Here is a 27,456-nt window from a genome sequence, read left to right as displayed (position 1 = left end):
GAGAGATGCAGGCAGAGTGGGCGGTATTGTGTTATGAGAACAAAAGGCCTAAAGTTGGTTCTCTGAGGCGTTGGTGAACACCGAGCAGCCTGCTAATTACTGACACTCATTGTGAGAGAGAAGGACACGCAACAAAACCAGGATAAAGATTAATTTCACAGCTCGCCGTCGCGGACACAAACGAATCCAGAAAATTACATAAAAAGAAGAAAAAAAAGGCGAGCGGATAGAAACGTGGAGCGAGAGGATCAGAAGGACGGCTGGAGCGAGGTCTATCCTCCCTCTATCCCTCCGTTCTCTCTGTCTTTCTCCTTTTCTTTCTCTGTGGCTTTGAGTGGGAGAGGGGGGATGAGGTAGGATGAAGACAGTGGCAAGAAGAATGAAGAAAAGAGAGGGAGCAGAGTAGGAAGGATTGACGGAAGAGAATAGGAGAACGAGAAAGTGGATAACAGACATGTCCTGGAGAACATGGCAGAGGGGGGATAGAGAGAGAGGGGGAGAGAGAGAGAGGGGGGGGGAGAGTGGGGATAGAGGGAGAGAGAGAGAGAGGGAGGGAGGGACAGAGAGAGAGAGAGAGAGAGAGAGAGAGAGAGTGAGAGAGAGAGAGAGAGAGGGGGGGAGAGTGGGGATAGAGAGAGAGAGGGACGGACAGAGAGAGAGGGAGAGGGAGAAACAAAGAGAAAACAGGGTACAGACAGAGCGGTAGCAAATCAACCATTCACACCTGTCCTCTGACCTCCCTAACCCTGCACTTCCACACCCTCTCTGCTACCCTAACCCAACCCTAACCACATTTGTCTCAGCTCAGACTTCCCATCTCTCCTCTCTGAGAAATTATCTTTCAGACCCAGAACAGGTTTACGGGGATTTGTTTGTTTGGTGTGTGTGTGTGTGTGTGTGTGTGTGTGTGTGTGTGTGTGTGTGTGTGTGTGTGTGTGCATTTTTTGTTTTTCTGAGGGGAATGGTGGGACAGGGGTGGGACGGGGGGGGGCTTTTTTGAGAACGTAAGCCGGCGATTTGGAGATGAAAGTGTGTGTATCACCCTGCCCCTGCGCTGCCCGCTCCCCCTGACAGGCCTGTCAGAGGCGGTTAGGCCCCTGGCCGCCGCGCTGTACCCACTTTGCCACGCTCAATCAGCCGAACGCACAGCCGCCGTCAAAACACAACCTGTCTGCTCTGACTGGGCCAGCTGTCGAGTCTGCCTCTCTCTCAGTTTTTTCCTTTCTCTCTCTGTCCATCTCTCTCTGTATATTTTGTCTCCCTTCTTCTCTGTCTGTCCATCTCGCTCTATCTCTGCTTTTCCCCTCTATCATACTCCTTCTCCCCCACCTCAATCCAGTTCATATATAATATCCGAGATAAACCCAGCCCAGTTCATTCGTTCCTCTCATCCCTGCCATGCTGTTGCGTGATTCTCAGTGTGAGTGGAGGAGAGGAGCCGTTGGCGCCGGTGTTCCGGGTCATCCGGGCTCTCTGTCGGGGGTGCTCCCTGCCACAGGTCTGCTCTGTTTGATCCTAGAGACACTGGGGAGGGGGAGGGGGGAGGGGGAGGGGGAGGAGGGGGTGGGGGGAAGAGGGAAGAGGGGGTGGGGGGGAAGAGGGAAGAGGAGATCGGAGATATGGGTAGGAGGAGAGGAGGGGGAAGAGTGGAGGAGGAGGGGATGGGGAGGGATACTGGCTGGAGAGGAGGGGGAGGGGGAGGAGGAGAGACTGAGGCGCTGGCTGTAGCATCGTGTCTCCAGGGGGTGAGTGCAGGCAGGGGGCCGTAAACACAGAGAGGAGGAAGACTGGCATCCCTCCTACATCCAGACACCACCCCTGGAGAGAGAGAGAGAGAGAGAAGAGAGAGAGAGAGAGAGAGAGAGAGAGAGAGAGGGAGAGAGGGAGAGAGGGAGAGAGAGAGAGGCCTTTCATGTTTACCTGAGAACTAACCCTGTCTGAGTGGACTGGGGTTGTGGCCACGACTTGAGCTATGGGCTGGGGTTAGGGCTGGGGTTGGGGTTAGGGGCAGGTGCTGGATTGATATAGACAGCTGAGAGAGCACTGGGCTGGACAGGTGAGCGAGTAGAGACCAGGGTTAGAATGATGCTGCACGGCCATGACACAGTCCTACACGTTATCACAGTATCTTCATTATCAGCAGTCTGTACTCATAACATCTAACATTAGGAAAGTTGAATCTGTTCTCCCTCCCTCTGTATCCCCCTCTCCGTCCCACCCCCACCCCCCTTCCTTCCCAGCCAGTGTTGTGTCCTGATCAGGGCGCCGGCATGTTCATTCTACAGTCAAAGGGCCAGTTCTCCCTTCATCATGCAGAAGGCTGAGAATATTCAGCACACTGCAGATGTTCATGAATAATGTCCCTGTCCAAACCTCTGGCTGGGGGGCCGAGGTGGGGGAGGGGCAAGGTGAAAAGGGGGGGGGGGGGGGCGAGGCGTGTGAATGGGGATTGTGGGAGAGAGAGAGGCAGCGCAGAGTAGGGATGGAGGGAGGATAGGGAGGGAGAGGAGAGGAAGGTAGAGATGGGGGGGAGGACAGGGAGCTAGCACGTCCAAACCACTGGCTGCAGCTACTGGGGGAGGGGGAGGGGAGGGAGGGCAGGGGGAGGCAGATGAATTACACGTAGGGGGGATCTGACAGGCGGGCAGACGCTTTGTGATCATTCCAAAGTTCTAATAATCTCTCTCACCTTCTCTCTCTGTCTCATAATGAAAGGGAATAGGTGATAGCACCCCAGGCCATGTTCCTCTGCTAATGACTCCCCCTCAGCACACACACACACACACACAACCTATAGACACACACTGCACTGCACACACACTACAGACCCATACACACTCCACGCAGAGCAGAGACGCTCAGGGGTGAGGGCGTCTGATGGTGTCTGACAGCGTGATAGGCCGTGACAGTGGTTCTGTAGCAAAACAGACGTAGCTCTAATTGATTATCAATATTTTAAGCAAAGTGATGAAAATAAGCATTAAGAGATGAGAAAAAGAGAGGGAGTAGAAGCGGGAGGAGGGGGTGCCTGGCTCTGATCTAACCCCAATGAGAGGCCCCCCCCTCTCTCTCTCTCTCCCTCTCTCTCTCCCTCTCTTCTCCCTCTCTGTTTCTCTGTATTTCTCTCTATATATATTTCTCCTCTAGTCTCTATTTCTGGATCTATCTCTCTGTCTCGTCACATTCTTTATTCTGTTCCCAGTTACTGATCTGCCCCCAGCATCGGAGCTTAGTGATGGTCTGATGTTAATCTTGTAAAAAACACTGGTGGGGTTGTCCTGACCCCTGGAGTGTGGAAAGACTCCTCTCTTTCATGTTCTTTTCTTCTCTTTGGGCTCCCTCTGCTCTCTCTTCTAAGTGGCCGCCCTTCTCAACTGTCTAGTGTCCGACAGACTATTAACAGAGCTAGCGTTTCGTGTGTGTGTGTGTGTGTGTGTGTGGGGGGGGGTTCCACACTCTTCACAATAGGATCCAGCACGCTTTCAGCAGTAAAGCTCAGCTCTGTATTCAACTCTATTCTTCTCTATTGAACACTTTGGCCGTCACACACCAACACACACACACACACACACAGACCTTTGAACACCCGGCCTGCACACACTTCTCCAACTGCCACACACCATGCACAGAAACCTTCTTGCACGCATACACACCTAACCCCAGCGGTGTACTATCAAGTTCCAAGAACCAGACTCTTGTCACTGCATGAGGGGGTGGGGGGTGAGGAGGGGGGTAGATAGGCGTGGAGACTGGGAGGAGAGGATAAGAGCGGAGAGGAGACCAAGACAGTGAGGCGAAGAGAGAGAGGAGAGATAGTGTGGGTGAGGGTTAGGGGGGTTAGGAGGGTGAGGAGGGTGAGGTGTCATGGTTGCCCCAATCCTCCTGAATATTTCACTGTATGATCTCTGCATTATGGATTGGTTCATATAGCTCTCTCCGGACCTCTCCTCTAACCTACACCTCTCTCATCTTCTCCTCTAACCTACACCTCTCCTCACTACTCCCCCTTTCCTTTCCTATCCTTCTCTCCTCCTTTCCTCCCCCTCTACTTGAACCTAGTCTCTCCTCTAATACTCTGGATTATGTGTGTGTGAATGTGCATGTCTTACTGTGAGTGATGCTTTATTTCCATAACCAGTCATGACATCTGCTTGGCTTTCTGCAGGGTTAAAGACCTGTAGTTCTGTTGTTGGGGGCCAAGACATGCCCTGGGTGGTCGGGCCGGGGATAGCTCTAGAGAATGAGTTGGATTTGGACTTTCTATCGACACTGAGGCTTTGTTGAGTTGTAGTCCTTAGGACACTGAGGCTTTATGGAGCTGTAGTCCTTAGGACACCAAGGCTTTATTGAGTTGTAGTCCTTAGGACACCGAGGCTCTATGGAGTTGTAGTCCTATTGACACACTCAGCAGCTCTTCCAGTGGGGTCATTCATCATCAGCCAGCATCAAGCGCTGTCTAGCTATCTGAGGCCGAATGAATGCCCCTCAGAATAGCCCTCCAGCAGGAAGCAGAGTGGAAAAGCCTGGCAGAGTCTACTTGTACTGAATAATTAATTGAATTTGTAAGATATCTCTTTCTAATTGTTTTGTTTGTAAATATTTCATGGGCATCTTTAAATCCTCTTGATAGCAGCAGCTGCAGTGTTTTCATCAGTGGGCTCTGACTCATGGGGGCTGCTTGGACAGGCTGGAGGCTTTATTGAACATCCACCGATAGCTCTCTCCTCTCCTCTTCTTTCCTCTCCGCTCTTCTCTCCTCCTCCTCTCCTCTCGTCCATGGTCTGGACCATTGATTGTGCCACCTAGTGGTAAGTATTAGCCTCCATATCATTGCTTAACCTCCTGGCTTTGATAGCTCCAACTGGGACCAGGCCATCTGATGATCTGATTCCTGCTGGTGAGGGAGGTGTGTGTGTGTTTATGACACTTCCAGCTTTGTGTTTAGGTTCCAAGGGTCTGTGTTCAGGTTGTGTGTGCATGTATTCAGACCGTGTGTGTGTGTTCAGGTTGTATGTGGTGCGTTTAGGAAGTGTGTGTGTGTGTGTTCAGGTTGTGCGTAGCGTGTGTGTATGTGTGTTCAGGTTGTGCGTAGTGTGTGTGTATGTGTGAGTGTGTTCAGGTTGTGCGTAGTGTGTGTGTGTGTGTGTGTGTGTGTGTATGTGTGTGTGTATGTGTGAGTGTGTTCAGGCTGTGTGTGTGTGTGTGTGTGTTCAGGATCTGGCCCGGTGCGTCAGGGTAAAGCACCTTGTTGATGTGAAGGGACGTTTTCCCGATGGTGCCGAGCTGCAGCTGGTATTGTGTTTGTCGTTGGGCGGAGCTCTGATTTATCACTGGCTCTCTCACTCTGACAGTCAGATTCACTGTGATTGGCATGAGGAGGGGAAGTGGCCCTTCCTCTCACCCTTCTTCTGCTTCACACACACATGCATTCACACACACACACACACACACACACAGCTGCATACAGTACACACACATGTACACAGTCATACATACACACATGGGCCTGTGTGCCCTCAGACAGAAACTCAAACACACACAATGATGATAAGGAGTGTGTGATAAAGGTGTGTAGAAGCACTTATCAATAGGCAGCATGGTCTGTCTGCTGACAAGTGTTTGCTTGTGTTGGCTTTGTGTGTGTGTGTGTGTGTGTGTGCGTGTGCGTGTGCGTGTGTGTGTTTGATTTTGAAAGATGAGAGAAAAATAATAAGGAGAGGTGGAGAAGGAGAGCAGATGAGGGGTAGAGAGGAGAGAAGGGGGGAGGAGGAGAGGAGAGTCTGGCCTTGCCCCGGTCTTGGCTGGCTGTTTAACTTGCCTGACTAATATCACCAGCCTCACTTTAAATATCCTTAAATTCTAGACACACATATCTCTCGCTCTCTCTCTCTCTCTCTCTCTGGCTCTCTCTGTCTCTCTCTCTCTGTCTCTCTCTCTCTCTCTCTCTCTCTCTGGCTCTCTCTCTCTCTCTCTCTCTCTCTCTCTCTCTCTCTCTGGCTCTCTCTCTCTGGCTCTCTCTCTGGCTCTCTCATTCTCTTTAACAACTCACCTTGATCAGAGCAGATGTAATAGTGTGTGTGTGCGCGTGAGTGCGTTTGTGTATGTGTGTGTCTGCATGTGTGAGTCTGTGCATATGTATGTGTGTGCCTGTGTGTTGTGTGTGTGTGTGTTAACCCTCTACTGTCTGGGTCCCTGGGGCAGCAGTGTGCGTGTGCTCCAACTCACCAATGAATAGTCCAGGCTAGTCGCAGCAGTGTTAGCTGAGAGCGCCCGCGCTCGTACACATAAATCATTCCGGGGCCTCGTGCTTCGCTAGTTTATTGAATCTAAATTGCGTCTTGCGTTCTCCCTCCCTCCCTCCCCCACCCCCCCTCTTCCTGATGGTGGGGTTATTACATTACCCTGCTAACTAGGCTACGCTAATAGGGAGTTAGGAAAGGAGGATGGAAGGGGAGAGGATAGGATGAGAGGAGAGGAGAGGAGAGGAGAGGAGAGGATGAGAGGAGAGGAGAGGATGAGAGGAGAGGAGAGGAGAGGATAGGAGAGAAGAGAAGAGGAGGGGAGAGGAGAGGAGAGGAGAAGAGGAGGGGAGAGGAGAACAGGAGGGGAGAGGAGAGGAGAGGAGTGGACAGATACATGAAGACAGTGAAACAAAATCTCAGCATGGCTACATGGCCCCTGGGCTCCCAAACTGCAATTACACTCTCCATCCTTCTATACCTCCATCCTTCTATACCTCCATCCTTCTATACCTCCATCCTTCCTATGGCCCTGCAGCCCAGAACCAACCAAGTGTAAATGAAGTGAAAAGCATTGCTGGTTCCAAACACCGTGGCTTTTATTATGTTGTTTTAATAAAAGTCGTTCAGTGAACTACAAATCCATGAACTCGGTCCTAACTGTGTCCCTTAAGGAGGAGATGTTCTACGTACAATGACTGATTGTTACATACCTGCGTGTGTGTTTGTTTGTTTGTGAAAGTGGTGAGACTGGGAGAGAGCCTGTAAAAGAGGCCGGGAGAGAGGCTGTATTAGAATATGTAAAAGAGACCGGGAGAGAGGCTATAATAGAGGCTTGCTAAGAGACTGTAATAGAGGCCGGGAGAGAGGCCATTGTTTGTGGGGGCTGCAGCCCCCTGAGGCAGCGGTGAGATGAGAGATGAGAGCAGGATAAACAGAGTGATTTGCTGCTGACGCCCCCAGCGTAGGGAGGGAGGGAGGGAGGGAGGGTCTTTAAGTGGAAGGATAAGAGGACCACAAGCTCAGGGCTGGGGGGTGACAGGTGAACGGGGGACAAATAAACTAAACAGAAGTCAATTCAACTGTGTCATTGAGGAGGTGGAGGACAGAGGGATGTGGGGAGGAGGGAAGAAAGGACATTAAAGAGATAGAGGAGAGAGAGAGAGTGAGAGAGAGTGAGAGCGAGAGAGTGAGAGAGGAGGTGGTAGAGTAGAGGGGTCGTTGTGTGAGAGAAGCAACACTTCATGATGGAGTGTATCAGGACTGTGACGGCCCTTTGTCTGCTGTGATTACCCAACAAAGAGACTAGCAGAGTCACCAGTAGAGGGTTAGGACCTGCTGCCTGCCTCCACACACACACATTTCCCTAGTCCCTGCACTCAGTCAAACACCCACTCCAGTGCCCCAACGCAAACACAGTCTTGTGCTCTCGCAAACAAACCATACACCAACTCTACCCTGTGCCAACCCTCTCTGTTTCAGAAAGTTTAAACTCATTAAGTTTAATGATATTGGAGACTCAATCTTACATCGCTCACTCATCACACTAGCGAGGCAGCAATAAGGCAGAATGGTTCCTTAGAGGACTCCAGTGCTTTGGAATAGGTGATGTGCTGCAACAGGAATGTAATTAATTTACAGGCTGTATTGATAGTGCTGCCAGGGTGTAGTTCTCTCCCCCTCCCTAGTCCTAGTAGTCCCCCCCCCCGTAATCTATTATACATCTTCATTATTGGGGAGGCGCGCGCGGGGGGGGGCGTCCTCACACACACACGCTGTCTTTCCCTCCCACCACTGTGCCGGACTTCTTCTCCGGTAGCAGTAGTCTGGGGAAGGTGAACTGGATTGTGGGTAGACCAGGAAGCCGACTCCGAGGCGTCCACCAATCGGGAAACCGGGTGGTTGATACCTGGACGATCGATAGCGAGGCGTGGCAGCGTGCCAGCCCTGTGGAGGCTTTCTGAGAAGCCAGGCTGACAGGGCTGGAGTGGAGTGGGGTGGGCAGGCGTGGGGTGGAGTGGGGTGGGCAGGCGTGGGGTGGGCAGGCGTGGGGTGGAGTGGGGTGGGCAGGCGTGGGGTGGGCAGGCGTGGGGTGGAGTGGGGTGGGCAGGCGTGGGGTGGGCAGGCGTGGGGTGGGGTGGGCAGGCGTGGGGTGGGGTGGGGTGGGCAGGCGTGGGGTGGAGTGGAGTGGGCAGGCGTGGGGTGGAGTGGAGTGGGCAGGCGTCAGGCGTGGGGTGGAGTGGAGTGGGCAGGCGTGGGGTGGAGTGGAGTGGGCAGGCGTGGGGTGGAGTGGAGTGGGCAGGCGTGGGGTGGAGTGGAGTGGGCAGGCGTGGGGTGGGCAGGCGTGGGGTGGAGTGGGGTGGGCAGGCGTGGAGTGGAGTGGGCAGGCGTGGGGTGGAGTGGAGTGGGCAGGCATGGAGTGGAGTGGGCAGGCGTGGGGTGGAGTGGAGTGGGCAGGCGTGGGGTGGAGTGGAGTGGGCAGGCGTGGGGTGGAGTGGAGTGGGCAGGCGTGGGGTGGGCAGGCGTGGGGTGGAGTGGAGTGGGCAGGCGTGGAGTGGAGTGGGCAGGCGTGGAGTGGAGTGGGCAGGCGTGGAGTGGAGTGGGCAGGCGTGGAGTGGAGTGGAGTGGGCAGGCGTGGGGTGGAGTGGGCAGGTGTGGAGTGGAGTGGGCAGGTGTGGAGTGGAGTGGGCAGGCGTGGGGTGGAGTGGGCAGGCGTGGAGTGGAGTGGGCAGGCGTGGGGTGGAGTGGGCTGGTGTGGAGTGGAGTGGAGTGGGCAGGCGTGGGGTGGAGTGGGCAGGCGTGGGGTGGAGTGGGCAGGCGTGGGGTGGAGTGGGCAGGCGTGGGGTGGAGTGGGCAGGCGTGGGGTGGAGTGGACGCCACCTCACGCTTCATGAGGGTGCAGTTTAGATGGCATCATGCAGTGCTGTACGTTGGGTTAGGTCACCTTCAAGTTGTGGTCTGTTCTCCGTGTGCTGCTCATGCAGTGTGGCCCTACCAACACGAGGCACAAGACTCTATCTCTGGCGCTGTCTCTTTAATTCGCTGACTCCTTCTCTCTCTCTAGACGTTACTAGAACACCTTTCTTTTTACCACATCCAATCCAATTATTTTAGCTGTAACCTCTAAACAAATAATTTTGGGGGGGTCAGGTGGCTGAGCGTTTAGGGAATTGGGCTAGTAATCTGAGGGTTGCCAGTTAGATTCCCGGCCGTGCAAAATGACGTTGTGTCCTTGGGCAAGGCACTTCACCCTACTTGCCTCGGGGGGAATGTCCCTGTACTTACTGTAAGTGGCTCTGGATAAGAGCGTCTGCTAAATGACTAAATGTAAATGTCTCGTTTGTTTAATTTGTCCCCCTTTCTGTCTCTCTTTCTCTTCAGCCAAGACAGATGACATACTGAAAGCCAAGGAGAAGAGAGTGGAGGAGGCCAGGAAGAAGAAGGAGGAAGGTGAGTGATCCTGTGTGTGTGTGTGTGTGTGCGTGTGCGTGTGCGTGTATGAGCACTTCCGGCCCTCAGGTTGTGCATGTGCAGCCAGTCAGTCAATCAGACATGTAGACATGGATATGTTTGAGTGTTCCTTGCCACTTCCTCTCTCTATTCCTCTCTGTCTTTCTCTCTCCCTCTTTTACTCACTTTCATTTCTAGTCTCTATCTCTCTCTCCCTGCCTCTCTCTCTCAGAGTAATTGTGGGTTTGGTTCAGCAGGCATCTTTCTGACCTTTAAAGTTAGCTGACCTTTTAGCCCAATGAAAGGCCGGCCATCAGAAATTAATTAGCCCAGCAAAACCCGCTTTGGTCTTTCACTTCTTGGAGGAAATAATTCAATCTCTCTCCTCCACTCTTTCCCACCCTCATTTTTTGCCTGTCAATTCTCTCATTCTATTTTTCATTTCCCTTGCTCCTTCTCTTCACCCTCCCACCATGTGCCGTTTGTCTCTCTCTGTTTTTATTTCCATCCCTCTCTCTCTCCCTCTCTTTTTCCCTCTATTTCCATCTTTCCCCCTCTTTCTCTCTCCTTCTCTGTAACCCCCACTCCCTCTCAGTTCCCTTCTTCTCTCTCTCCTTCTCTCCCTTCTCTGCCACCCCGCTCTCTCTCTCTCTCTCTCTCTCTCTCTCTCTCTCTCTCTCTCTCTCTCTCTCTCTCTCTCTCTCTCTCTCTCTCTCGGTGGAAGCATTGCCAAAGTGTTGAGTCAGTGTTTGGCTCTGGGCTATGGAGCCCAGCTCCTAGTGAGCCGTGTTTCTTAAGCAAAGTTCACGCTGTAATCTCGCCTCTTTTTTTTTGGAATCAATTGACTCCTTCCCCTCCGCTCAGAGCCACTTCATCTCTCTCCTACTGTTCCTCCTGTGTTAACTAAGGCCCTCTCCAGCCTGCCCTCAGCCCCACTATGTGCAGCACTGCTGCCTGCCAGGCACTGCTTTCATTCCCGGTGAGTGTGTGTGCGTGTGTGTGCGTGTGTGTCTTTGGCGGAGACAAAAATAAGCGTTTTAGAAGGACTCTTCAAAGTGACCCTTTTGACCCTTTCATCGTCATCACACTTACACGCGCGCGCACACACACACACACACAGAGAAACACACTCCCTCTCCTCACCGGGCTCTCAATAGAGGAGGTGGGTTGTAGTTAAACAGCGGGTCACAGGGGTCTCCCAGTCTTCCCCTCAGGGGCTCAGTGGTTCAGCCCTACTAGAAAGTTCCAGTTGATCTGCAAAAAAGGCCCAAATGAACAAAGGGAACAGTGCCCACCCCTGCCCCCCTCCTCCGCCCCTCAGAATGTTCCAGTCCAGACGAGAGCGGTCTGATGTAGGGCCACCTGGATTCATGTGTTATCTGTGGGCAGAGAGGCTATTATTATTGTGCTGTACAGGGTGGAGGGGGGTCTGCCCTATGATCAATATTTGGCCCACCTGGTCGTCATTTAGCAAAGTATTCTCTGTTTGAGCGATGCGTTCCTCTCCCCGACTGAGGGCAGGAAGGGCGGTTGAAAGGGAAAGTTGAGAGAGAGAGAGAGAGAGAGAGAGAGAGAGATCCATTGTCTGTTGTATATCCGTCCTAGCTAACTGTGTTATTGATCTGCTTTATTTACCCAGATAGGTTATTGAGGAGAGAACACATTCTCTTTAATGATCTCAGAGAAGGTGTTAGAGATGGTGCTAGCTCAGGGGCGTTGAGCTAATACACCAGTGTGTTCTGACAAGAATCGGAAGGCCTGGGAGGAAGGTTGTGTGAGGGAGGGAGGGAGGGAGGGAGGGAGGGACTCAGTATATGTGCTAGCCGGATGCTAGCTGTGGGTGGTGGGATATGGTTAGATCTATGCTGGGGTTTCTGGTGGAATCTCTGGGTAAATCTGTTGTGGGATCTTTAATGGGATCTCTAAGGATCCATGATGGGATCTGTAAGGATCTCTGGTTAGATTTATACTGGGATATCTGGTGGGATATTTGGCTATGGCTATTGGATATGTGCTGACCATATAGGCTCTGCCTGAGAGAGACAGTGATGGCATAAAGCCACCTCTGTTTTACATTGACTAAAACAACAAGCAGAAGACCATAGAGAAAGAGGGGAATGGAGAGAGAAGAGGAGAGAAAAGAGGAGAGAGAGATGCAGAGGGGGGTAGAGAGAGAAAGATTGTTTGCTCTCCAGAGTAAGGATGGAAGAAGGCTGAAAATGTATCAACAATTCAGACAAATCAGGAGTGTGTGTGTGTGTGTGTGTGTGTGGGGGGGGTGCTCACGTGTGCAGATCAAACCAGGCCTCATTAGGACCGTTAATTCCTCCTCTTTTTATGCGCTGTGTCGTTCAGAGGCGCGAGGGGACAGAGGCGAGTCGCCATCCCGTCACTATGGAAATGAATGTCAAATGCTTGATGACCTCGCGGGTGCACACCCACGCCTCTTTAAGGCCTACGCACACTCAAAACACCGCCATCGCCGATGCATCGGTAACCCGTGTTAGTCAACCCGATGCCGTCGAGCTATAACGGCTACCTTTCAATGTTTTTTGACGCATACGGTGTGATTACGGTGTGGATAAAGCGATAGGTTGCAGTCCACATGCAACTGCTGTCCGCTGCTCCTTCCTCGTCACCTCCAACTGCTGGCGCATTGGAAGATCATATATTTTAATGGGACGTATAATAGCTTTTTAACCCATATCATTAGCGGAGATATATACTAGGTATTGCTCTTTTGGCATTAAAACGAAATAACTGTTTCCCTAATTACGCGGTGTGTAGGTCGGGTCAGGGGTCCTCTCTCTGTGTGTGTGTGCGTGTGTGTGTGTGTGTGTGTGTGTGTGTGTGTGTGTGTGTGTGTGTGTGTGCGCGCGCGTGCGTGGGTGTGTGTGTGTTTGGGAATTATAAGGCTATTAGATATTCCGCCAGGCCTCTCCCCTCTCTGCCGACCTCGCATCCATTAACGCCTCATACCGCTCTAACAAGCCCTGTTGTCAATCACCAGCCCAGGCCTAAAGAGCCTCGTGTCTGGGTGTTGGACTGAAATAGAGTGAGAAGTAACGGGGGAGACCAACACAGAGGTCTTTAGCATCTCTAGACTATTTTGTGCACGGGTAGATTTAGTGCTGTCTGTAGCATCTACATTTATTCGTATCGTTTGATATGCTGCAGCGGCAGTGTCGGTGTGGTTATATTCTGCACTAAACGATTTGTCAAATTTAGAATTTGCCGTTTACAATCTCATTACCACACCCGCATGAAAATCATGGCGCGCAACAGGGCCGTGCATAACAAATTATTTGATTCGCATTCTAATTGAAAACAATAAATAGTCCTACGGATAACAAGCGCCCCTAATCTCTCATCCTCCCGTTTGTGGCCCTATCTTTTACAGCAATAAAAGACCGGAAATGAGAGGAAAGTGAGAGCTCGGTATTGGACATTGATGCTTAATGTAATCTGCCTGGAAATCAAATTATTTGACCTCGAAAGCCTAACAATACAAACTCCTGCTGGACTGCTGTTAAATATTTAGCACCTTCCTGTCATGAATACAAATGACGCGCAAATTAGAATCTACAGGCGCGTGACCCCCGTATCATACCCGGGGAGCGAGAGGGCTCGTGCTGCTTTAAATGTTTTAATTACCACGGCGCGCGGGGCTGCTCCTGCTTGAAGGACACGTGGAGATATTCGGCACCTGGTAAACACGGGTGATCTCGTGTCTATTATCTCCCGGCATTAAGTCACTCCGAGAGATGCTGAAGTGTTATGAAGAGAGAGTGGAAGAGAGTGATACTCCGTGAATAACGGCTTACAGTTATATCATGATTGGCCCTAACATTCTTCAGTGGCTTTTTCACTTTACAGAGACTGTGTGCGCGCGCGTGTGTGTTCCCTGTAATATTTCAGGTAGCCTACTGTCTGTTGTCTCCCCACAGACTTGCTGCCGGAGGCTCTGCAGTCGCGGCCACGCAGTGTTTCTATTGTGTAGTCTGAGGGAAGATCACTCTCACTGGTTTTGATGTAAGAAAATCTGCTTTGTATTGATCTCAGATCGATCCCGAGAATGCTCTCATCGCTTGTCGTTATTTGCGATGGATTACCTTATTTGTTGCGTTATTATGTTCAACACAATAATAGTACCGAGAACGGTCGGAGGAATATTGAACCGACAGCTAAACTGCTTTTATGTTTGTTATTTGTCCCATCAATTACATAAACGTCATGTTTCCGCCCATTGCAAGAATTCTGCTTGAGATTTGTTTTCATGTTGACCAGTGAAAGAAAACTAGGTTATAGCCAACATATGTTCACGTTAAATCCAAAGTAAAGATTTTTTTTAGATATGTAGCAGCGCCTCAGACATTTCTATCTCCTTAAATGCTGTTTGATTTGGAGCGGGATAGTGTCGTCCAGCAGACGATATCCTCCTCCTCCTCTCACTCTTTTCCTCTCTCTCCCCCATTCACATTAGCGGTTCCCCCAGGTTGAAATGATTAGTTATGCCTGGCTTGTAAGCACTGAATCAGAGTTATGGACCCTGGGGAAATAAATTTGGCAGGAAATCAGTGTGAGAAGATTTAATTATCACGAGGAGACCTTTCTCTCACTGGCCCACTGAACCCAAACTCCGCTCGCTGGCTGGCTGCAGCCAAACGGTGCCACGCGGACGCCAGCATTCTCCTCTCCCCAATTTGTTCGCTCGCACAGTGATAAGCCAAGCAATTACTGCTTTATTGATTTTTCATCACCGCAAATTTAAAGTTGATTTTTTTTCTTTTGAAACGCGACGGTGGGTGATTAGGTGGCCTCCCAGGCGGTTCAGGGGAGAAGTGGAGCGCGTGGCAAATTCTACTAACCCCGACGCGACCCCTGTTGTTACCGGGATAATGTGATGCGGGGACGCCTGCGTGTGACTGTCACAGGGGCAGGCAGGCCACCTATATGGACGCAAGGGCCAGATGCCTGCACCATATATAATCTACAGCACCGTCTCCACCTGGATGTTTGATTTAAATAGAGCTGTTGGTGCACCAATTCCCGTAATAGCCTAGATTACGCAAAGATTGCGTGCGCATAGCCTTCTGCCGAGCATGGGTCAAATGGACGGATGATTGACAGCAACCTTTCACCCTTGGCGGATCGGTAATCGTTTCACGGGTCACCCCTATCAATTACCCCCGGTGTTTCGCTGGCGATGTTGGGTTGGACAACACACTCTGATGTATTAGAATGTTAACCTTGACAAACAAGGTATCAGGCTCGCCCTCACAAATTCTTGCGGAATGATCGGTTATCTATTTTCCGAAACAGATTTTTTAGTTTTTAGTATTTGAGTAGAGATAGAAAGCAGAGAATGTGTTTGTGTGTGGACATGGTCACTCTAAAGCCCACCATTGCGTTCACACACACACACACACACACACACACACACACACACACACTGAGCGCTCTGGGTGGCTGACTGCCATGTGTTCCTGGTAAGGGCTGCCCTCAGACAGAGGTCATGCAGCAGACAGGAGGAGGGTACACACTGCTCTGTACAGGAAAACATGGCGTGTGTGTGTGTTTGTACCTTTCTGTAGTTCAGTGCAGGAGGCCCTTCCTCTTGCTTCGGTCAAGTTTCAGTGTGGGAAAGAGTGCGTTGAGACGTTAAGGTGTGTGTGTGTGTGTGTGTGTGCGGGCGAGCAGGCGCGAGGGGCTCTTTCACACTTCATCAAGACAGGGCCGGTGGTCCCAGACTGCAGGGTTGGGGTGTGTGTGGGGTGGAGGAGGAACAGAAATGACTTTTGGGGACACATGGAGGGGAAGGGTCACACCAAGGCCTGCCAGAACTCACACACCACTCTCTCACACACATAACACACACACACACACAGACACACACACAAAGACACTCACACACACTCACAAACACACACACTCACTACCACACACACACACAGACACACACAAAGACACTCACACACACTCACAAACACACACACTCACTACCACACACACACACAGACCCCACACTCACCTTCTTAGGAGAGCATCTCCTTATGATGTCACTGATGATGTCACTGAGCCACAAGCTGTGCTGTGTTGTTGTTATTGGCACCTCTCTGCTTCAATAAGCCAGAGTGCAGGGAAGACAGTACAATAATGTATGAAACAGTTTTAACATTATTAGATGACAACAGAGGTCAGCTAGGGCATGGTGCTTAATCACACACACACAAACACGCACACACACTCTCACACACACTCACACACACGACCATGACCTTTCCTGCTGTGGATTGTCCAAACGGGCATTAAGTCCCAACTGTCTGATAACACACACACACATACACACAGAGAAAAGAGAAATCAATTACTAGCTTTGTAGAGGGAGGCGAGGCGAGGGGGGGCAGGGGGTTGAGGGTTAGACGTCGACAAGGCTGTAGGTCACTGGCGATGTGTGTCGTTTGTAAATCTAGCCGTTTTCCTGGATTCTGATGACATCATTTTCATTTTAAAGACCGTGCTCCAATTACGTAATGAGTTGTGCCAGTGTTTTCTTAATGACCGGGCCTTCGTAAAAGACCTGCTGACCAGCCCAGCAGGAGAAAGTGGACAGCACTGCACTTTTCCCCTCGGACACACACACACATGCACTCTCTTGAACACAGACATATTACAGCTTACTAAACATAGCAGTGAAATGCAGTGAGATAGTGCAGGTTGTCTGTGTAGCTCTGTGTGTCTCAGACACACAGAGCCAGGGGAGCTCTAATCACCTGGTAAACACTGCACTAGAACTGCTCTTATTAAGGCTGTTTAGAACCAAGTACACAAATATCATTCACTTAGATATTACTGACAGACGTGACTTTACAGCATAACCCTCCCTACGCACACACACACATACACATGCGCTCACACACACCCCCTCTTGCAGATGGGGTCGCAGTGGAGTGGCCTGGTCTTGAAGACCTCACCACTCAGCCTGTGAAAGCTTCACTTTTTAATGTGACTCCCTGATGCATCACAGACACAGGCCCTCTGCAGACACACACACACACATGCAGACACACACACACACATAACCACACAGTTCACACAGACACAACCACCTGGCTCTTGTTACTAACTGTCCCCCCCCCCCCCCCCCCCACAAACCAGGACCTAGTGGCAAAACACCAGTTGATGTAGGTCAGTGTTAACTGAGGATTGATGGAGGGGGACAAAGGGAGGGAAAAGTGGGTTGCACAGAGAGACATAGAGAGACATAGAGAGACATAGAGAGACATAGAGAGACACAGAGAGACATAGAGAGACATAGAGAGACGGGGGAGACAAAGGAAGGGGGAGGGTGGCGAGAGTTGGGGGCAGAGAGGGATGGAGAAGTGAGGAGACAGAGAGAGTGGGGGACATGGAGAGCCAGAGAGGGAGGGAGGAGCCAGAGAGAGAGAGGGAGAGAGGAGAGTGATGACTGGAGGGAGATGTTCCAGGAGATGGCTGAGCGTGGCTGCTGTGTTGAGCTGTCATTAGACCAGTGTCAGCCTAATGAATTCATCAGCCTCCTTATTGAGTGGTGAGAGAGGAGACAGAACGGACGAGGGATGGGGAGGGAGGGAGACAGGAGATGGGAATCGCTAGGACAGACTAGGGGGTGAGAGAGCAACGGGGAAGAGGGAGGTGGATTAGAGGGTAGGGAGGGGGAAAGGGGGGATGGTCTAGGGGTGAGGGAGGGGGGAGACCCTCAGGCTAGAAAGCTGCAACACTCGATGGTAGCTAACTCGAAATGAGTGTGTGCACGGCGACACCTGTAACTGGGGTCCTGGTACCCTTCTTCATCAGGGGGGGGGGGGGGGGGGGGGCTGACGTGTCATGATGAATGTGACAGGACTCAAGCGGGGGGAGAGGGGGGTACAGTCCGTAGAGAGCTGTGATAAAATAGGTGAGGGCCGCAGGGAATGCTTTAGCACGCGTCGGGACGCGTGTGTGTGACACGTGTGTGTGACACGTGTGTGTGTGTGTGTATTCCTGGGAGGAGTGTGTGTGTTGTGGGTTATGGGTTATGTGTCTCAAGGGGATCTTGTGATGCTGTAGCGTCATTAGAGCATCTCAGCCACCTGCTGTGACAGTGGGCGTCCCCACACACTTTCTCTCTCTCTCTCACACACACACGTGCGGGACAGTTCCCCTGTGGGACCAGTGGGGACATCTGGCCCATGCTGCTTTCTGGGTCTCCTCTGCCTGACCCCTGACCCCTGTCACTGTGGCCAATCACACGTCAGCAGTCTAAGCAGGCTGCCTACCACAGCCACATCTCAGGCCAACACACACATCTGCAACACCACACACATTCACACCTCTAGCGCCACACACACCTCCCACACCAAACAGACACACACACATAAGGGGACTTGAGGTACGAATGCTTTGGAACCATTCTGTTGGTTTGGCTTCAATAAGTAGATCAAATCAAACACACTTGGAGAAATATATATATATAATTTTGTATTATTATTCTGTATTTATAGATTTTTTGCTTCATGGCCATGGCCTTTTATAAGATCCATCTTATCTTTACCTCAGTTCATTCCATCTCTTTCTCTCTTCATGTTCTGCTAGTTCTTCTGTTCTCTCCCTCTCTCCCTCCCCTTCTCCCTCCCTCCTCACTGGGATCTCATCAGTCAATGCCCTTAGCTGCAGGGGATTCGTTATGCAAATATTGACGTGCAGCTTTGGCCTGGTAGCTATCAATTGAAATCAGCTAATCGATGGGTCTAATAGCTGCTCATTAGGAACTAGATGCATTCTCAGGGCCAGCATCGGAAGCTGTCAGACCCTTAATCAATGCAGTCTTGCACTATTACCTGAGCAAGGAGCAGACATCTTTCTAATAACCGGGCTTGGTCTGGACCCTTCTCTACTCCTCTAAGCTGGCTGTCTGGCTGTCTGGCTGACTGGCTGTCTGGCTGACTGGCTGTCTGGCTGGCTGGGTGTCTGGCTGACTGGCTGGCTGGCTGGCTGGGTGGCAGGCTGACTAGGTGGGTGGGTTGCTGAAAGGTCTCTTTTGGTCTCTTCTCCTTTTCCATGGCCTGACTAGCTTTCTGGTTATAGGGCAGGGTTTACCTTGGCAAAACATGATCAGAATTAATTAATCAATTCAGTGCTGATAGTCTACACTTCACTGATCTACTTTAGCACATCCAGAAACACACCTCTGGACTGAAAGAGTCCAGTCATGTGTCCAGTTAAATAGTAGGACTGTATCTGCTTCATCCACTGAACCATAACCAGAGCAACAGTGGCAACTATGGTACCGCCCCAGCTCTGAGATAAGCACAGCATCTGATGGCAGGGTGTGTGTGTGTGTGTGTGTGTGTATGTGTGTGTGTGTGTGAGGAGGGGGGAGGGAGCTGTGGGTGTACTGATCTCCAGGGTAGCATACACAGCGGTGGACCACAGATGCAGACCACAGGGGATAGAGCCTGAGCCCTGGGGGGGAGGATGAACCTCTGTTTAACACCATAAGCAAGCTGGCTTGTGTGTGTGTGTGTGTGGGGGGGGGGGGGGCTGGGTGAGGGTGTGTGTGTAGGGCTGGATGGGTGTGTGTGTTGTGAGGGGAGGTGAGTATCTTCAGAGCCGCTGTGCTGGGCTCCACAGCTGAATCATTAGAGTGCAGGTTATTGGAAACGTGAGAGATGAAGGAGTAAAGAAGCCGCAGAAGATCAGACTACAAAGCATTACTCGAGGTTTTACAAGGCCAGCCGGCAACAATAGACCCGTAATTTATGAGCTCAGCGTAAAAGAATAGCATAATTGCATTAAAAATTAATGGTAACGAGCCCTTAAACGGGGAGGGAGGTTATTAAGGAAGTGTGTATTCATCTGGTCCTGCCTGACTGATGGCTACTGGCTTGATTAATGGCTTAATTTCTATCAATTAGCAGCAAAAAAAACCTCCTGTGAGAGCCAGGCCAAATTGGGCATTGAATTACACATCTAACTATGGGAGGGGGGGGCAGACATTATTGAAACCTGGGACACCAGGGGACTGTCTGTGTGTGTATGTGTGCCCTTGCCTGGTCCTAAATTGAGTTTATTGGTGTTTACTCCCCTTGTTACTGCTGGGATCTGTTCTGGCTGTCTGAAGGGGTGGAATCACTCTCCCAGTCCCACCTGGAGAAGTGCAATCACTCACCTGAGGTGCACTTGATCTGGTACAACCGCTACAATTAAACCCATGGAACGACTCCCAGCAGTGGGAAGGCCATTGGATAATCAAACTCACCTGCATACTGTTAAACACTGTAAAGGATTTTAAAGACTAGCCTGCAGTGTTTTTGGTTTGTTTACATTCCTTATTCCTCTTCGTCCATTAAGTTATCAGCACAACTGTTTGCCGCCACCCCATCTCCGCCCTTGTTCAGTTGAACACATCAATTAAATACCCTATCTCCCTGTCTTTCTGCAATATAATTATATCCAGAACACCGTAAAATGTTGCCTTAATTTGCGACCGACCTCGATACAACAAGCAGTTACTTTCCGTTATTTATTCCCAACAAACACACACACATACATACACACACAACAACAAGCGCCGCGGCAATTCAGCAGCTCGCTTGCACGGTCAATTACTGGAATTAATCAGCGGCCGTGATCTATTCGGCCTCACTGGCGCTGATTGACAAACTGGGAACGAAAGTCAAGTTTACGCAGACACTTCGGGCGCTTGCGTGGCGATGTGTTGTTGAATAGCGCCATCCGCTGACGGCAGGGCGACACTGCTATCACAATGTCATTCTGTACTCACCTTTTTCTCTCTCTTTCTCTCTGTCTCTTTTTCTCTCTCTGCCAAACAGCGAAAGCTCAGGAAATGTGCTTTCATTGGTCGGTTTGATTTTCTCTCTCTCTTCTGTCTTCTTAATCAATGAAGTAGACCAACAGCTCTTTAGGGGAACAATACTCTATTGATTCACACACACACTCTCTCATCAAGAGCCTGTCCAACTCATTTTGGTAATGAGTTTGCAAGTGAGTTTTCTTCCCGTCCCACTCACTCACCCGTGCACAGGAGGTTACACACACCCACACACACACACCCACAAACACACACACACACACACACACAAACACACACACCCACAAACACACACACACACACACTTACACACACATTCCCAGCTGAAGAGGATGATCCATAACTGCTGGGGTAATGTTTAATGAGGAAATATGGGTTTTAAATGAATGACAGCTTCCAACAATTCCTTTTAGTTGGGACTTCCTCTTTAGGTCACCGTGGTTACAGAAGCAAAGTTATTTTAAACTACCGTTAGATGACAGTAGTCAAGAATGAAAGATGTTTCTTCCAGACGTGCTACTGAGTTGCTAGTTACGCTGTAATTGTTTGTCCTTATTTTGATCTCTTTCTCTCCTTCCTCTTCTCCATTGTTCTCCCCTTGCCCACTTCTCCATCCCTCTGTCTTTCTATTTGTCCTCTGTTTTTTCTTTCTTCTCACTCCATCTCCGACAGCATTGTGCCCCTAATGCGGTGACAATTGACTGGGCCAGCTAAATTAATTTGCCAGATAAAGTGTCAATATTAAATATCCAGTTTGACCTCCAGAGTAGTGGAGGGCTCTCAGAAGCAGCTATTGATTTCTGCCTGTCTGGATCTCACCAGGCCTTCTCTCAGGTCCATTAGATTTGATTTTGCTATGAAACACATATCTTCCCTCCGCTGGCATCTGACAAACAGCATATGGAAGTCATTTTATCTACCAATAATGTGTTTGTCAAAAAGGCAGAGTCTTTAATGGATTCCTGCCGAGCAGCGTGGACTGTCTCTAGCTGACCGCTTAGTGTGTGTGTGTCTGGGGGGGGGGGGGGGCTTGACTGTGGTGCTCAGAAGACAAGCAGAGATGGAGGGCAGGGCCCACGGATCAGTTGTTGATCAGTGGAAGGTTTTAGCGGTGATGTGTGTGTGTTATAGCGGAAGGTTTTAGTGTGTGTTATATAGTCACCCATTAAACCCAGGTGTGGATTGTGGCATGTAATGATGTGTGTGTGTGTGTGTGTGTAGAGATGTGTCGCATTGCTGCAAACACTAACCAAATGAAAAACTGAAACAAATATTCATTTATTCATTAAACAGCCGGCCATGCAAGATCTGCTGTGACAGCTTCTCTGTGCCACTTAATGGATGAAATTAATTCCTGCCATTAGACCAAACTGGTGTGTGTGTGAATCCTCTCATATACGGGTGAATATGCACACCATGTTTTCATGTCACAGCCTGTGTGTGTGTGTGTGAGTGTGTCGCTTACGTATGTGTGAGTGTGTTGCCTACGTGTGTGTGTGTGTGTATCTGAGTGTGTAGCTTACGTGTGTGTGAGGGGGTAGCCAACAGATGTGTTTTTGTAACTGTTTGTGTGAGTGTATTGCACTGAGTGTCTACTCTAACCTACCTGTGTGTGTGTGTGTGTGTGTGTGTGTGTGTGTGTGTGTGTGTGTGTGTGTGTGCATGCGACTGAGTGTGTAGCCTACCTGTGTGTGTGTTTTCCTATTTGGGGGCCCCGTCGCCTCTCTCACTGGATCTGAAGTTGAAGCGCTCGTGGCTGGGATTGACAGGCGGAGCGAGGGAGGCGTGCAGGGGAGGAGGAACCAGAGGGGAAGAGAGGAATGAATATGGACGGATCAGTCAAAAGATTGACAGCCGTAGAATAATAACAGCATTCAGACTCTCGTTCAGCCTCCTTTCTGTCGCTAACTTTCCAGACGATCATATCCCTGTCCTCCTACGCCATAGACAAATTGAAACAGTTTTATATTAAGAAAATGTTCTCCGTAGATGTTCAGATGGATTGACTTTGCGGGTAACTTGAATGAATGGGTCCTGTTATAGCAGGCGTTTAGCAGGAGATGAGATGCTGCTGGGGTTTGTTCTCTGCAGGAGAGCCTGACTACCTGCCTTTATGGTGGAACTGTCTGTCTCTCTCTGTCTGCCTGTCTGTCTCTCTCTGTCTGCCTGTCTGTCTATTTTTCTCTACTCTTTCTTCTTGGTTTTCTGCTTTCTTCTCTCTCTCTCTCTTCCCCCTCTCTCTGTCTGGATCTCTCTCTCCTCAAGGATCAGATCAGGGCCTCTCTTAGCGGATGTCAGGCAGCATTAGCCAGCAGAGACACAGGCTGCTGCTCCCCTGTCAGTTCACTTCTCCAGGCGTAGGCTGGCCCCTCTGTAAATTTGACAGGGGACAGGTGACAACCCCATATTGTGTGTGTGTGTGTATGTGTGTGACCTCCCTCCTGTATTTTCTATATTTTGTTTGACGTGTATATTCTGTAAGTACGTACTCGTGTGTGTGTAGAGCTGCCTACTGCGTGTGTATTCACGAGCGCGTGACCTCACTATATATATGTGTGTGTGTGTGTGACCTCCCTGTGTGTGTATTCATGCGTATGTGCCCTCCCCTCTGTGTGTTTCAGAGGGGACGTCTCTGGCAGAACAAGTGAGAAGGATAAAGGACATTGAGGCCATCGAGAGTGATTCCTTTGTTCCTCAGGCTTTCAAATCATCCCGAGATGGTTTAAAGGTGCGTCTCTTTCTCCCTCCCTCTCTCCCTCTCTCCCTCCCTGGGTCTCTTATTGAATTTCCCTCCCCAGTGTTCCCTGGTCCACAGACGGAGCCGACCGAATCAAGCCTCCTATTCAGGGCCGCTTGGCTCCTCCGTTTGTTGGAGAGCGAGACGCTCCAGCTCCTCTGCCGCCCTCGCCACGGAAACGAGAAGGGCGCCACAAAAGAGACGAGCCCCCGTCTCCCTCTCATTGTCTCTCTCTCTCTCTCTCCCTTTTTCCTTGTCTCCGGTTCCATTCTCTCTCTCTCTTTCTCTCTGCCACTCTGTCTCTCTCCTTCCGTCACTTTCTGTCTCTGTGTTCCTCATTCCCTTCTCTTTCCGCCTCTCCAACCCTTTCTCTCATTTTCTCCATCCATCTCTTCCCTCCCTCCTGCCTTTATTGGGGGCATGAGAAGGTGATTCTTTTGTTTTCTGGACTTTTCCTCTCCTTTTCTGTCTTGAGTTCCTCTCTTGCCCCCGGTCCAGATGAGGACTCTGTCTGGCTGTGTTTGATCGGCTCACTGCCAGACCTGAGTGCATACTGCCTCCTGCTGGACACATACCACACCACACCCTTAATACCTAGCAGAGCAGTCTGTGTGTGTGTCAACATGTGCATGTATGTGTGTTAACCTGTGTGTAAATGTGTGTGTGTGTCCAGGCTGAGCCCGTGGAGGAGCAGCAGGAGCCAGAGTCAGAGCTCCAGGAGGAGGAGGCGGCCTGTCTCCCTACAGCCATCCTCTACAACGACACCCACACCCTGGCCCACCCCGCCGTGCGTACTCCTCACCACACCCGCAACACCGGCTGCTCTTTCATAGGAGGGGACAGGAACCCGCAAACCCCCTTGATTTGCAGTCGAATGCTCTACCACGAAGCTATAGTAATCCCATACTGATCACATGGGGTGGGGGTGGGGTAGAAGAAAGATTTAGGGGTGGAAGGAAAGGGGGGTTGGGGGTGCATGCACGTGGGGTCTGGAGTTAAAGAGAGCCGGGGTGGATGGGAAAGAGGGGGGGGCTGAAGGGAGTGAGGGTGGAACAGAGAGGAGAGTGTGAGCCCACACTATAATGTATGAGTGTGAGGAAGTCATCCATCTCTGGATGGGAAACTGAGTTAGTCCTGAAGCATGCAGATCACCCCCCCACACACACACACACACACACGCGCACACACCGACAGCCTGATCTATGGCAGCAATATGCCCTAGGCGGGCACTAACCAATTAGGACTGATGATTCCCATTACCCCCGGCAACTGAGCACTTGTCACCCTGGGCTCATTACCACGGTGACAGCAAGACAGGCCCCGCTCCGACACGCATTGCGCGTGTTGAATCTAACATGCAGATAACACGCCTATGGATCCATAAGCTGGCATGTTACTCACTACACACATGTGTAAGTGTGAAAAGGGTGGGGAGTTAGGCCAGAGATGAGGAAGAGGTTGTCACACACACACACACACTCAGATAGCGCTCGGATGTGATTGAGGCTATTTCTCATGCATCGTTACACACATCGCTCCCACACACACTCGTAAGCCTTCACAGACACGTACACAGACTAATGCACACACTCACACACACATATTGAATCTAGGAATGATGCGTGTCTCTACTGCTTGTGTTTGTCACACTCTGCTACATCCTGTCTCTACTAGTAGAATGTACTCAGGCTTTCTAATAAATAATGTTAATAAACACACTGCACATCTGTCAGAGCAGTCTCTCTCTCACAAACACACACATGCACTCGCACACATATATACACACACACGTACATTTGCTCTATCAAAAAAAATAATCTTAATCTCTATCATACTCACATACATACATACACACACACTGTCTCTGACACAAACACATACACACAGTGTGCTGCAGTTTGTGCTGTAGTATGCTAGGTGGCCTAGCCTGTGTCATCACATGCTGCTGACCCCCAGCCCTCACTCAGGACTGACCCGGGGGTCAGTGGGCGGGGCTAACACTCCTGTGCCAACTTCATCATGACCATCCTGCCAGGCAGGGCAGGGCGCTGACTCACACATCCTGGGTGTCAACCTGGAGGAGAGAGAGGGGGGCGGGGCGGGGGGGGGGGGGGGGGGGCATTAGGGTGGTGCTAAGAGAGTGAACCGGGTTGAGGCAGATTACTATCACCAGCATGGAGATGAGTTGGTTATACATGTACCCATTCGTCACTTCATCTCTATGCACTGTAAACATGTGTTTGTTTGTTTGTTTGTTTGTGTGTGTGTGTATCTCTCCAGTTGTTTGTGGAAAAGGAGAAGGCTGAGGAGATGTGGCTTGCTAGGCTGGTGTCTATGCGACAGGAGAGGCTCATGGGAAGTCCTGTTCCGTGAGAAGATCCATCCTGGTCCTGGCCCTGGTCCATTTTTCCATGTCTAGCAATGGTCTAGTTTAGTTTGAAATATCAGATCTGCTGTGTTGAGGTTGTGGGGGTGGGGTATGTTTTTGTCTTTTGAAACTGTTTTATGACTTTTCCTTTGATTTGTAATAAACTTCAACAAATGGGACCCAGTTGTGTGTGAGTCATAAGAGGGAAATGATGATGATGGTGATGAAGAAGGCTGACTGTATGCTGTCTGACTTGTCAGACTGGCTGTAAGTAAGGCTGGGCTGCGGGCACAAACTCACTCGGCTATTTGTGGTGTGACCACATGGTTGATTTATAACAGGACTGCTGAGGATGCGACAAAGGGCATTTCCAGCTTCTTTCCCACACACTACACAGACACACACTCACACTACACACGCACACACTAACTCACACAGTAATGCTCATGAATATTGTTGCAAACTCTGTGGGCAGGTGGAGACCAGTATATTCTCGTACATTCAAAGGTAGGCCTGTGCTGGTCTGATGTGTGTGCTTATGAGTATGTGTGTGCATGCTTATAAGTACAAGTGTGGTTGTGCGTGTGTAAGGGTCTGTCTTTGTAACTCTCTCAGCAGATGGCGGTCCTTACATCAGTCAGCCACATGCCACAGTGTCGGGTGGCACTCCCCCTGAGACATGTTCTTCAGCTCAGCTGGTACTAACAAAGAACCACTTCAGTCAACAAGCCAACGATGTTGGGTTTTATGTGAAGAAAGACCCTTTGATGAAACAAAAACTTGTACTATAGTACAGTATGTGTGCCGTTGTCAACTTTATTTGAAGTTGTTTGGGATAGATTGGGACTTTCAATTCAGCATTCAAGCAAGTCTGATGAAAAGTAGACGTCTGCTAGTGATAGCACTATAGAAGTAAAGTCTGGACATTTCCATCGCTACGTTGTCATGGCAGCCACCCACAACATACCGTTCCACTGATAGAACCCTGTCGCGCTGGGAATAGCCGACCAATAGGAGGCCGAGACGGAGGTCATATGGCTCCTTGCGCTGCGACGCACCGCTTTGATATGCGGTTGGTTTCTATAGTAAAGCACACACCGCTCAGGGGCTGGGACACCTGCAGTAGGAGGCGATCTCTGGTCAGCTACTTTAGACCTCAGTGAGAAATCTATATTTTGCACCGCAACTTTACCGCTCAAAATCAGTGGAACATGTTCAACAGTCTTCTCAGGGAATTCGATGAGGATCCATTCTTCTCGTGAGTAAATACGTTGTCACTTGTTCACCAGTCATTTTGCATGGACCTAATTCCAGACCTTTAGAATGTTTATTTTCATAACATTAAAACGTAAACAGCGTCATTGGTGACTCAGACTTGAAATCTCAATATCTCAAGGACAGTTATCAACTACTGGCTTCTGTAACTATTGGACAGTTTTGGCATTCGTCCAAATTATAGTATGACAGAAATAAATATGATCGCATCACAGCTTCTCCATGTAATAGTTCAAACATAGTCTACGCGTGTCAATAATCATGCTGCAAAGCTTAATGACGTTTATATAAGTTATATAATAACGTAACTTTAATGCAAAATCATATTTATATAAAAAAAATATATGTATTTAAACTTATCAATAGCACAACTCAGTAGATTACAATTACACCAGTCCTTTGATGGTGGTATTCTCTCAGTCATGACCTATGACTCTTTCTACCCTGCCTATTGTAGCTACTTTATTGTAGCTACTTGGTGTGTGCATGTTTACCAGTGGTTGGGTCATGCCCAACTTAGCTATGAATGTTATAT

General features: G+C 50.1%; 2 protein-coding genes across 2 annotated transcripts in view; one reads left to right on the top strand and one right to left on the bottom strand.

Annotated features, from left to right (window-relative positions):
• The window catches only part of dock10 (dedicator of cytokinesis 10), a 58,741-nt gene extending 52,448 nt beyond the window's left edge, over positions 1-6,293 (bottom strand). Inside the window, 1 exon segment of the mRNA XM_062473442.1 lies at positions 6,226-6,293. Coding sequence (XP_062329426.1) covers positions 6,226-6,293 — 68 coding nt within the window.
• Positions 6,294-9,556: 3,263 nt separating this feature from the next.
• On the top strand, positions 9,557-25,825 carry rsrc1 (arginine/serine-rich coiled-coil 1). The gene is made up of 4 exons (XM_062473441.1): positions 9,557-9,689; positions 23,163-23,269; positions 23,952-24,065; positions 25,559-25,825. Exons 1-4 carry the CDS (start codon positions 9,557-9,559, stop codon positions 25,649-25,651), a joined length of 447 nt encoding a protein of 148 aa, XP_062329425.1. The 3' UTR covers positions 25,652-25,825.
• Positions 25,826-27,456: the final 1,631 nt, after the last annotated feature.

Source organism: Osmerus eperlanus, chromosome 11, assembly GCF_963692335.1.
Source record: "Osmerus eperlanus chromosome 11, fOsmEpe2.1, whole genome shotgun sequence".
NCBI lineage: Eukaryota > Metazoa > Chordata > Actinopteri > Osmeriformes > Osmeridae > Osmerus > Osmerus eperlanus.
This window is presented reverse-complemented; position numbering and strand designations above follow the sequence as displayed.

Coding starts and splice junctions, on each gene's coding strand:
- rsrc1 (XM_062473441.1), top strand. CDS start 9,557: ATGACTAAATGTAAATGTCTCGTTTGTTTAATTTGTCCCCCTTTCTGT. Junction 23,270..23,951: donor CATCCCGAGATGGTTTAAAG/GTGCGTCTCTTT, acceptor GTGTGTGTCCAG/GCTGAGCCCGTGGAGGAGCA. Junction 24,066..25,558: donor ACACCCTGGCCCACCCCGCC/GTGCGTACTCCT, acceptor GTATCTCTCCAG/TTGTTTGTGGAAAAGGAGAA.